The sequence below is a fragment of the Hypanus sabinus genome, chromosome 4 (genome assembly GCF_030144855.1).
Source record: "Hypanus sabinus isolate sHypSab1 chromosome 4, sHypSab1.hap1, whole genome shotgun sequence".
Classification (NCBI taxonomy): domain Eukaryota; kingdom Metazoa; phylum Chordata; class Chondrichthyes; order Myliobatiformes; family Dasyatidae; genus Hypanus; species Hypanus sabinus.
The window spans coordinates 62436731-62448922 of NC_082709.1; the positions used below are offsets into that span (position 1 = coordinate 62436731).

The 12192-nt window shown below is 37.3% G+C and overlaps 1 protein-coding gene across 2 annotated transcripts in view; it reads right to left on the reverse strand.

The window, feature by feature from the left end:
• Nucleotides 1-3233: 3233 nt before the first annotated feature.
• Nucleotides 3234-12192, reverse strand: part of stradb (STE20 related adaptor beta) — a 36847-nt gene continuing 27888 nt past the window's right edge. For both annotated transcript variants that reach the window (XM_059967262.1, XM_059967260.1), the window contains exons 12-13: nucleotides 8473-8515; nucleotides 3234-8061 (exon numbers count right to left, since the gene is read on the reverse strand). In XM_059967262.1, the coding sequence (XP_059823245.1) occupies nucleotides 7912-8061; nucleotides 8473-8515 (193 nt within the window). In that variant the 3' untranslated portion in view covers nucleotides 3234-7911. The remainder of the gene's footprint in view (nucleotides 8062-8472; nucleotides 8516-12192) is intronic.

The window sequence follows — 12192 nt, forward strand, 5'->3', positions numbered from 1 at the left end:
TTTCAATATTTAATAGTTTTAATGAGAAACTCCTCATTCTTATAAACTCCAGGAAATACAGGCTCAGAGCTATCAAATGCTCCTCATACGTTATCCCTTTCATTCTAGAAATCTCATCTAGTTCTTCTCCAATGCCAACATATCCTTCCTTAGATAAGGGGCCCAAAGTTGCTCACAATACTCTAAGTGAGGTCTGACCAATGCCTCAGCATTACATTCTTGCTTTTATATTCTAGTCCTCTCAAAATGAATGCTAATTTTGCATTTGCCTTCCCTACCACTGACTCAACCTGGAAGTTAATCGTTAGGGAATCCTGCACAAGGACTCCCAAGTTCCTTAGCACCTTTGAGTTTTGAATTTTCTCCCTATTTAGAAAATAGTCAATGCCTCTATTCCTTCTACCAAAGTGCATGACCATACACTTCCCTACACCATATTCCATCTGCTTCTTCTTTGTCCATTCTCCTAATCTGTCCTTCTGCTGATTCCTGCTCCCACATTACTTTCCCCACCATCTATCTTTATATTGTCCGCAAAACTTGGCCACAAGGTAATCAATTCTGTCATTCAGATCATTGACATACAGTATAATGTGAAAAGAAGTAAAGAGCTAAAGAAGGAATCTAGGAGAGGACAGTGCACAATGGTAGGAGGTAGGGAACCAGAAGAGGTGATGGGCAGGTGTGGGTAGAGAAGGGGTAAGAGAAATGGAATAGACAAGGGAGGGGAGAGAAATTGCTGGAAGTTCGAGAAATCTATGTTCATGCCATTAGGTTGGAAGCTATCCAGATGGAATAAGAGGTGTTGCTTCTCCAACGTGAGTTTGGCTCATGGCAGTTTGTATGTGTTTCTCAAGATCTCCAGCATCTGTAGAATTGGTTGTGTTTATAGATGTAGAGTAGTAATTTTTAAACATATTTGTTGATAACATTTCAGAGCTCAACAATTTTTAAAAACCACCTCAAATTAGTAAAGGCGGGAAAGTAGTGGTCATACAGAGATGCAACATCCAAAGACAGACAAAAATAAAGTTGTATTTTTTTTTGAAATACAGAAGCATCATCCAAAACCCCCTGAAAGATGCAAAAAAGCTATTTTATTTCCAGAGGTAGTAGTGGCAGACCAAGAGAAAGGCATCCTAGGCTTCAAAATGCACAAATATGTGTTAGAACAAGACAGAACAGTTTCTGCAAAACAATACAAATCAAAGTCAGGATCTGCAAAGTCACATTCTACATGCAAGTATGTTCGAAAGAATGTGGATTCGCGGAAGCAACAGGAGTCGAGGGAGATGAGTTTAATCACACAGAATGCCGATCCACAACAAATGACTTCCACGGCACCTAACAATGAAAATGTTCAGCAGAGTGACGAAGTAGAAGTAGTACTCCCCAAGGAAGAGCCTCATAGGGAATCATCGGAAAGCTAATAACCCAAGTTGACTCTATATAGTTGCCCATTTAAACCAGAGTGATCATCTTTAGATTGAAGAACGGGGTTGAAGCACATTTAATATCTTGACATAACCATGGCTTTGATGATGTAATGCTTCTTATTTGTCCTAAATAAATGCAACAAATTCAGAGGCCATTGTAGTTAGAATCTTGAATGCAAGATGGATTTAAAAATAAAATTCCATTTAGATATCTCTTGATTTCAACACTTGCTTATCTGACAGTTATTTCAACTATTAATTGATTAGTATACATGTTGGTTATGTTCACTCAACCACATTCCAGTCTGCTTTGGTTACCCGAAATAAAATGTAACCTTAGCCAGTTGTTAAGAGATTTCAACTTCCTCTCCTCATGTCGACTATCATAACGATTACTTCAGTGTTCCACAATGCTGATGATTATGAACCAGTTCCGTATCCATTCCTTTAACGTCCCTGAGCCCTGACACGTTTACTTTTGTTTGCTGTACACGAGGAGACCGTGGGCTCCTGTAAAAAAGATGAGCTGAGTGATTTTTTTTCTCAGCTGCTGCAGAATGACCAAAATACCAACCCATATAAGGCAGCTTCATCTCTCATACGTTTGCAGGTGCCGAATTGTGTCATCCTTGGCTTTCTTCTCATTCTCAGGGTTTAAACCTCACACCAGTCATTGACAATGTAAGAAACATAAGGTGTCATCCAAATACAAGTTTAGATCACGTCTGCCCCCTTGTGGGCAGAATAGATTATTTAAAACTGCAAAGATCACAAAAGAACAAGGCTAGTTATTACATCTTTACCAAATAATCTGTTTTTGGCAATACCTATCATTTAAGTGGTTGAACTGATCAGTAGTGTACAGATTATTTGCTGTGTCCAAATAGTGAGACTTCTCAAGGTGCTGCTATGGTAGTGATGTGTTTTGGGACAGCCCAAGGTCATGAAAGTTAATAAACACCAAAGTTAATATTCTTGTGCTGGATAACAATGTTTCTTTCAGCTTAGCAGTTTTGAGACAGACTTTCACCACAGCACAGTAACTGAATCTACACTGGAACTCTGCCATGTTTTTCTAGATCTGATAAAAAGAACGAGAAATGTTTTTGAACAATGCAATCCAAACCATAAACATATTCAATATTGAGTATAGTAAAATTGATGTTATCTTAGAAACATATTCCATTTAAATCATTCTCTTTATCTGTCCTGTTCTTCATAACATTTAGATTAAAGAAGTGACAAAATTAGACTCCCCATTTTATCCCAAACAGTAAAAGGTGCCATGTTGGCCTGAACTCGGTCCACTGTCCACCACACACAATGACCTTCTGAAGCTTAAAGGTATCCTGGAACAAAGCAAGTAAATATGATGTCCTGAGATCCTGGGTCAAAATACCCCAACACTCTTCCGCAACTTGAAGGGTATCAAGGACTTTAAAATATATCTGACACCAAAATCAGTTTTAAAAGAACTTGCATACACCAACCTTCTCTGGCATAAAGCTGAGGGTTGTATGTGAATTGCACGTCATCTCTTCATGCCGCGACTTCATTGGAGGAAATCAACAGCCAGCAGTGAAACAGACAGATAACATTGATAGCTGACCTCCAGTTCCTCTCAAACTTCTGTGCATGCATGATGAAAGGTGGATGTCAAGAGTGACTAAGCTACAAATTACTGATAGGTGGTAATGAAAGATGTTCCCTGAAGGATTTTCAGCATTCTACAACATAGACTGCATCACATTATACTTCTCACATATATAATTAATCACAGCTTCACAGTGGTTTAGAAACATGCCACAATTTTATTTTATTGTTTTGTACAAGAAATTATACATTGTGTTTACAGGAATACATTTGTACAAAAAGTGATTTATAGCAAAGTTCAATATCTCAAATCTTACAAATGTTTATCCTTCCCTACCACAGCAAAATGAAGATGTTCTTGTGCTGGATAACGATGTTTCTTTCAGTTAGCAGTTTTGAAATAGCTAAAATTCTACTAAAATACTTTCAACAAAAAGGAAATATGCAGCTTCTGAAATGCTGATCATTCCACTCATTTTACTTTCAACGTTCAGCATCAATATTAAATAAATTCCTAAGGCACTGGTGCATGATTTTTCACTCTCATCTATACCTTTAAGGTTCGAAGGTAAATTTAAGTACTTGTATCATTGCGCATGTTTTTTTTTTTGGGTGACAGGTATGAAGTGAGGGAATTGTCTTGCACCATAAAACATTTACATCAGCAAAAACTGCCATGTGGATAGCACCTACAATGTAGTAAAATGTCTTAAGGTGCTTAATTGGCCTACTGTTACAATAAAATTGACGCAGAGCCAAATGTAATAACAATACAAAAGACAAATAGCTTGCTTAAGGAGAAGTATCTTCAAGCCAGCAAGAGGTAGAGGGGTTATGGAAAGAATTCCTCCCCTGATGATTGAAGGCATAGTTGCCCCTGAGGTGTGATTAAATGTAGGGATGACCAAGAACCTACACTTCGAGCAGCAAGTATCCAAAGTTTACTGGGCTGGAAAGTGTGGCAACACCAATTTAAATGTTTTAGCTGCTGGGAAAAATCCAGACCTTCTCAAGTACTATTTTCTTGATATTTCAGTTTTAAATGTGAATTACATATTATCAATTTTATTTAAATATAGAATTTATCCCACTTGGAAGAAATATGGTGTTCGAGGTATTATTCAGTCCTTTATGTGCGCATTTAACATTTCACAAGTCATCTGGCATCTCTACAATGCAAAACAATTATAAATTGTAACCTCAATCCCAGATTATAATTTCAGTGGTGTTAAATTTTAATCCACATTAAACCTATTTAGTGTATAACTGATAATTGTTTGACAAATATATTCTAACAATTTGGTTGCTACTCTTGACTTGAGAAATGTGGATTATACTGCAAAGGCAAGGGCTAGGATATTTCTCGGCATAGGTCTGCTTAATTTGCTTGATATGTTAGATGTCAGAAACCGTCCGTCAATAAGGTAAACCCACTTGCATTTTTATTTCCGCAGTGGGATTTCCCATTTATTGCTGTTATAAACACACAGCATTTCTACCTTTTTTTGGTGTCCTTTTCTTTTGCGTTAGGTACTGGTGCAAAAGCAGGCATTTTGTGTTAGTCTCACCTTGAGCCTGATAACTCATGTGGCTTCTGACACATGCTAAATTTACCAATTGTCTACTGTCAAAGCAATGCCAGGGTGACTCTCCAGATAAAGTGCCTGCTCTCAGGCAGCATCTAACCATAAACTGGGCAGGTGAAATGGCAATTAAAAGAGAGACCTGAGACTACAGATTCTAGAATCAGGACCAAAGAACAAATGGCTGGAGGAATTCAAGAGTGATGCAGGGCTGACCATTGCTTACTCGCTATGGATGTTGCTGAGCTACTGACTTTGGCTGGCAGTTTGTTCTTTGCCTCAGTGATGTAGAGAGATGTTTCCTTCAGCATTTGGAATTATGGCCCATTTATCAATATTTCTGAAGATTTGGTTGCTTTTGGTGAGGGTATGAAATATTTTTTCCTTTAGTGAATTCTGACCTCTTACAGAAAGGAAAGTGCTCAGAGCTGGCCTGGATTAGACACTTTCAAACCTGAATGAATACACCTGTTGTTTTCCAACAGGATCAATATTAGCTCATCTGGAACTTCAAGTCTACAGAGCAGTCTCCATAAATAGCATTATAACAAGCTTTAAATGGACAAAAAAAAAAAGAATCAATTCCTCTGCACGTGCACAATCACAGTGCCATCCCACACATTCCCTTTGGTCAGGATAAGTTCTGAGATGCTGAATATATTAGCTATAGTACAGATTTTGATCGCATCTTCAATCACAGCAAAACCATGTCTCATACAATATTCATCACACACAATGAAAGTACTAAGTAGATTTTTTAGAATTAAGACAAAATAAATTCTTAGGTATTAGACATACCTTTCATTAAATTCATTTTTCTTCCTTCCCCCAAACTCTCTTGAAAGCAATACTGGATATACGTGTAATAAGGAAATCATGCTGTTCATATATTCACTACCATATTTTCAATGATGTGATAACCATGTCTAATTAGATTTAGGAGGCATTCAAGTGTAAGAAAAACAAATACCAGGAGCTGGTTGAGCTGTGCCATAAACGGGTGAAGGGCACAATGTGAGATTTTGCCAGTTGCACACTCTGCAGAACCTACTCTCACCTTGGCATTGTGGGAGCTGGAAAGAAAAGAACCACCAGGACCACCACAGAGGCTGCTGAGCGAGCCTCCAGATGGTTATGGATCAGTAAGTGAGACCCGTGGACCAATGCTGCCGGGACACAAGCCGGGGCCTGATCGACCCTGGCTGGGTCGCCTGGGCAAGGATGTCTGCTGTTGAAGGACCCAAAACACCCAGTGACCCCAGGTTACATCACTGATGATGTGTCCCAGTGCATCTCAGCAGCATCATTTCACATCAGATACTAGCTATGGAAACTGGTATAACATAGTGTATAAAGGATTAGACATTGCATCCCACTGAACAAAATGGAAATAAATGGCACTTACACCCTGTTGTTATGTTGGTAGTTTGATACGAAAGTAGCTTCATAATTTTAAGTGGAAAAAGAGCAAAGCCAGTTTATTCCTGACGGCTCCTCAAAAAGCCAGGTCTAAAGGGAAACTACTCCTATGCTCAGGCTTCAGCTTCACCAAAAACAGGAAAACAAAATATCTAATTGCTTCCATTCCACTTTAAAAAATAAACAGATATTTTCACCCACCACAAACTGAATTTCCTATTGGATATGGACATTATCCAAATAATATGGATTATTTATAAATGTGAGCTCATCTGCGTAACTATACAGTAAATTGAGACACTGGTTGGTAGAGTTCAATTATATTTAAACTTAAGTGATCTATAATAATGCAAACTATTTAATTGCTTTTATTTACCAAAGGAATTGCAAGTCTGCTCTATTGACTGCTAAAAAAATTACAGTAGCGTGACTGGAGAAGCACTTAATGCAACATGTCACTTTTAAATATTTTATATAGCTATATTTTTTAGTTAATACAACCCAAGCCTATGGAATTCTAGCCATAGTAACATTACAGTGAACCTGCATTGGACTTTTCCAAGATGCAATTAAGTCCACTGGTCAAAGGTGAACAGCATTTTAAATGTCGCCTCAGAACACTGTATATTTGAAGCTCATTTTTATATCCCAGCCCGAGATAAAAGCCAATATTATAATACTATTTAAAATATATTTAGTACGTTTGATGTACATGAAACGTATATTTCCTCTCCCACTAAACATCTGCTAATCTAACTCATTAGAAAATACTCCCTTTGGTTGCATCTTTTTCAGATTCCTAGTGGACGATCACAAGAGTTTTGTCTACACAATCTGATCAAGTGCTTTTTAAAAAAAAAGTCCTATTGGTTTCATGATATATTTCTGCATGTCACATTATAAAAGTAGATAGGGTGGGGCATAGTTATAGAATCAAGAAAATCAATTTAAATATGCTGATTATGAAAATCTAGAAGTATTTAGTCTTACCTGAATAATCCACTTAGTCAGACTGTGTTAAAAAGGGACATGGCACATTAGATCACCAAAATAAAGTTTTAGAATCAATTGCATTATCTTACATCAGACACCAGTTAAGGGAACTACTAAGAATTAGTATCAATAGTGTTTTCATGTATAGGGTTTGGATCCCTTCAAACTAAATGGAAATAAATAGAACATAAATCCTAATCTCTTGCTCATCTGATTATCATCTAATAAAACTCACAAGTTTTATTAGAATGGCTCCCAGCTGATCCTGCCCATTTTTCCCTAAGCAATGAGATGAGAATGTCTTGCAGAACCCATCTGCCACTTTTCCTTCTTTCATATTTCTACTTGGATACTCATTCCTCTATCTCAGCTTTGTTCCCTCTGCCTCAGCCCAATATCATCCCACCGCAAAATTAAGGACAAACTGCAGGGCGATCTTGAAGTTCAAACCTCTCAACTTTATGAAAGATACTAAAAATCAGATGAAATAAAGGTTGGCTGTATATTTATGCATACAAAGTAGAGACCTGTACAAAAATATAATTGTGCTTGTACATTCTGCCATTTTGAGTATCTTGGGCAACTACAGATAATAAATTTTCAAATTATTTTTAAAGCAATAATCCAATACTGGAGCAGAAAATGCATCATTTGTAAATGCAAGTGCACTTTGTGCACAAGTTCAGGATCAATATGGATAAATCCCTGATCTAGATTTACAACACAGATCAAGATTCCCATATATCAGCACAAGCAGCAATAACAAAAGTCTAATTTTAACAGGTGGCTTGTCTTCAGTAACCTTAATGGACAGCAAACACAAGGTGAAACTTATTCAAAACCATTATGCTTGTCATAAGAAGAGATAAATGGGTAAAAGAACCAAGTTAAAATTCCCAGTCACCATCTAAGTCTTGTACGGGATTGATCGGTCTGTCTCCTTTTGACCCGGATGTCCCCACTGTGGCCCAAGAGCCAGAAAGTGGCACGGCTGGCTGAAGCAGATTGATCAGGGACGCCTTGGTCTGCTTTTTCACCTGCAGAAGTGGGAAAGAAATTAAAACCACTCACACACACAAGCAATCTGCATAGTTTGTGGCATCCAAAATAGATGAAACCATTGTAATGTTAGTGCAACTGATAAAATGTTCTACTTAAAAATCTTAATACTGAGAAAACTAGTAAAATACTAACAAATGCAGACAAGTAATAATTGCATCTTAAATTCATATCCAGCTTGATGACTTTCATTTACTACATAATTTACTGACTAGCAATCAATTCTCTAGTATTCCTAATCATGAATAACTTTGACATTTTAAAAAATGTAAAGACTAGTTATTAACAAATCCAATATCCAGTGCTCCACAGCCTCTCTAAGTTTTGATGAGGTACTGTTTATTCTTAATTTTTTAAATCGTTAGAAAATAAATGGAGTAAATCAGCACCTGTTTAAAGAAGGGGTGGGATAGCAACATGCTTGCTGATGGTCTGAAACAGAGAAATAGAAAATTATTTATTCAAACAAAAGAAATATCTAGATCATCCACAGTAACAACAAAAAAATCATACAAAATTAAAACCTTATCTTAAGGTCAAATCCTTTTTAAAGTTAAATTACAATTTACTTTGAACTTCAATTTTTCTTGAAGGGGTCATATAACCATATAACAATTACAGCATGGAAACAGGCCATCTCGGCCCTTCTAGTCCATGCCGAACACTTACTCTCACCTAGCCCCACTGACCTGCACTCAGCCCATAACCCTCCATTCCTTTCCTGTCCATATACCTATCCAAATATTATTTTAAATGACAATATCGAACCTGCCTCTATCACTTCTACTGGAAGCTCATTCCACACAGCTACCACTCACTGAGTAAAGAAGCTCCCACTTGTGTTACTCCTAAACTTCTGCCCTTTAACTCTCAACTCATGTCCTTTTGTTTGAATCTCCCCTACTCTCAATAGAAAAAACCTATCCATGTCAACTCTATCTATCCCCCTCATAATTTTAAATACCTCTATCAAGTCCCCCCTCAACCTTCTACGCTCCAAAGAATAAAGACCTAACTTGTTCAACCTTTCTTTGTAACTTAGGTGCTGAAACCCAGGTAACATTCTAGTAAATCTCCTCTGTACTCTCTCTATTTTGTTGACATCTTTCCTATAATTTGGTGACCAGAACTGTACACAATACTCCAGATTTGGCCTCACCAAGGCCTTGTACAATTTTTACATTACATCCCAACTCCTATACTCAATGCTCTGATTTATAAAGGCCAGCATACCAAAAGCTTTCTTCACCACTCTATCCACATGAGATTCCACCTTCAGGGAACTATGCACCATTATTCGTAGATCACTCTGTTCTACTGCAGTCTTCAATGCCCTAACATTTACCATGTATGTCCTATTTTGATTAGTCCTACCAAAATGTAGCACCTCACACTTATCAGCATTAAACTCCATCTGCCTTCTTTCAGCCCACTCTTCTAACTGGCCTAAATCTCTCTGCAAGCTTTGAAAACCTACTTCATTATCCACACCACCACCTATCTTAGTATCATCTGCATACTTACTAATCCAATTTACCACCCCATCATCCAGATCATTAATGTATATGACAAACAACACTGGTCCCAGTACAGATCCCTGAGGCACACCACTAGTCACCGGCCTCCAACTTGACAAACAGTTATCCACCACTACTCTCTGGTATCTCCCATCCAGCCACTGTTAATCCATTTTACTACTTCAATATTAATACCTAACGATTGAGCCTTCCTAACTAACCTTCCGTGTGGAACCTTGTCAAAGGCCTTACTTAAGTCCATATAGACAACATCCACTGCTTTACCCTCAACTTTCCTAGTAACCTCTTCAAAATATTCAATAAGATTTGTCAAACATGACCTTCCATGCACAAATCCATGTTGACTGTCCCTAATCAGACCTTGTCTATCCAGATTATTATGTATACTATCTCTAAGAATACTTTCCATTAATTTACCCACCACTGATGTCAAACTTACAGGCTGATAATTGTTGGGTTTACTGTTAGAACCCTTTTTAAACAATGGAACCACATGAGCAATATGCCAATACTCCAGCACCATCCCCTTTTCTAATAACATTTGAAATATTTCTGTCAGAGCCCCTGCTATTTCTACACTAACTTCTCTCAAGGTCCTAGGGAATATTCTGTCAGGATCCGGAGATTTATCCACTTTTATATTCTTTTAAAGTGCCAGTACTTCCTCTTCTTTAATCATCATAGTTTCCATAACTACCCTACTTGTTTCCCTTACCTTACACAATTCAATATCCTTCTCCTTAGTGAATACCGAAGAAAAGAAATTGTTCAAAATCTCCCCCATCTCTTTTGGCTTCACACATAGCTGTTATTGGAGTATAAAAATATTATGGAGTATAAAACTTGTATTACTTGCTGTGTAACCAAAACTATGTAGTCAGTTTGCTATGCATGTACCCAAGATGAAATGCTAGGAATGTAGAAGACAATGGTGTGTTAATATATGTTAATGAGAGGTAGCTAAGAGATGTAGTCAGCTTTGAAGTTTGCTATTTGCTATGCATGTATCCAATTGAATGTAGAAGACAATGGTGTGGTAATGAGAGGTAGCAAAGAGATGTTTTGCTTTGAACTTGTTTGCTGTGTAATCAAAACTATGTAGTCAGCCTTGATGTAGATTATGTAGTTTGAACTTGCTATTTGCTATGCCAATTTAGTAGGAGAATGAAATCTTTAAGAATGTAGAAGACAATGGTGTGTTGGTGAGAGATGGCTGGGAGATGTGGATTGGAACATGATTAAGTCAATGGGAGGTACGTGTGAAACTGGACCAGGATTTTGCTATAAAAAATGCCGTGTCCGAGGATCGGTGGGCAATCAGCGACTAGCTCACTGACTGTCTCAGCTTTGATTTGCAAATTAAAGTTTAACCCTTCTTGAAGAATCTTCTGCGTCTCCTGGTCATTTGTGAGGCACGAAAAACCACGTCACTGTCTACTCTGATTCTCTAAGGGTCCAATTTTATCCCTCACTATCCTTTTGCTATTGATATAACTGTAGAAACCCTTTGGATTTATTTTCACCTTACTCACCAAAGCAACCTCATATCTTCTTTTAGCTTTTCTAATTTCTTTCTTAAGATTCTTTTTACATTCTTTATATTCCTCGAGCACCTCATTTACTCCATGCTGCCTATATTTATTGTAGATCTCTCTCTTTTTCTGAACCAAGTTTTCAATATCCCTTGAAAACCATGGCTCCCTCAAACTTTTAACCTTTCCTTTCAACCTAACAGGAAAATAAAAATTATGTACTGTCAAAATTTAAATGACCTCCATTTCTCTATTACATCCTTCCCATAAAACAACCTGTCCCAATCCACTCCTTCTAAATCCTTTCGCATCTCCTCAAAGTTAGCCTTTCTCCAATCAAAAATCTCAACCCTGGGTCCAGACCTATCCTTTTCCATAATTATTTTGAAACTAATGCTATTGTGATCACTGGACCTGAAGTGCTCCCCAACACATATGTCTGTCACCTGACCTATCTCATTCCCTAACAGGGGATCCAACACTGCCCCTTCTCTAGTTGGTATCTCTATGTATTGCTGCAAAAAACTATCCTGCACACATTTTACAAACTGCAAACTAGCCAGCCCTTTTACAGAATGGGCTTCCCAGTCTATGTGTGGAAAATTAAAATCTCCCACAATCACAACCTTGTGCTTACTACAAATACCTGCCATTTTAGTGCAGTTGCTTAGATTGAATTATTGAATAATATTCACAGATACTATTAAAGTTACTCCACCTTTTACCAGAACTTAGTCTAATCTCAGAATTAATAATATACTCTTCTACTTCATAGTTGTTGCTAGGAAGTCTATCCAGAAGTGGTGAACCTATGACTACCATACTCAAGATGCACATGCAAGTTTTTGTTGGCATGCAGCATGCAGTGTTGCCTCTTGATTCTTTAAATCCCACCCATAATTAAAAGATACTTAATAATTGATAAACTGCCAACTGTTATAGGATTATTAACAGTAAAACAATAAATATACATAAATAAGCAACAGGGTTCATCCTTTTCCCTTAAAATTTTCATAATCATTTTTACCAATTCATTAAT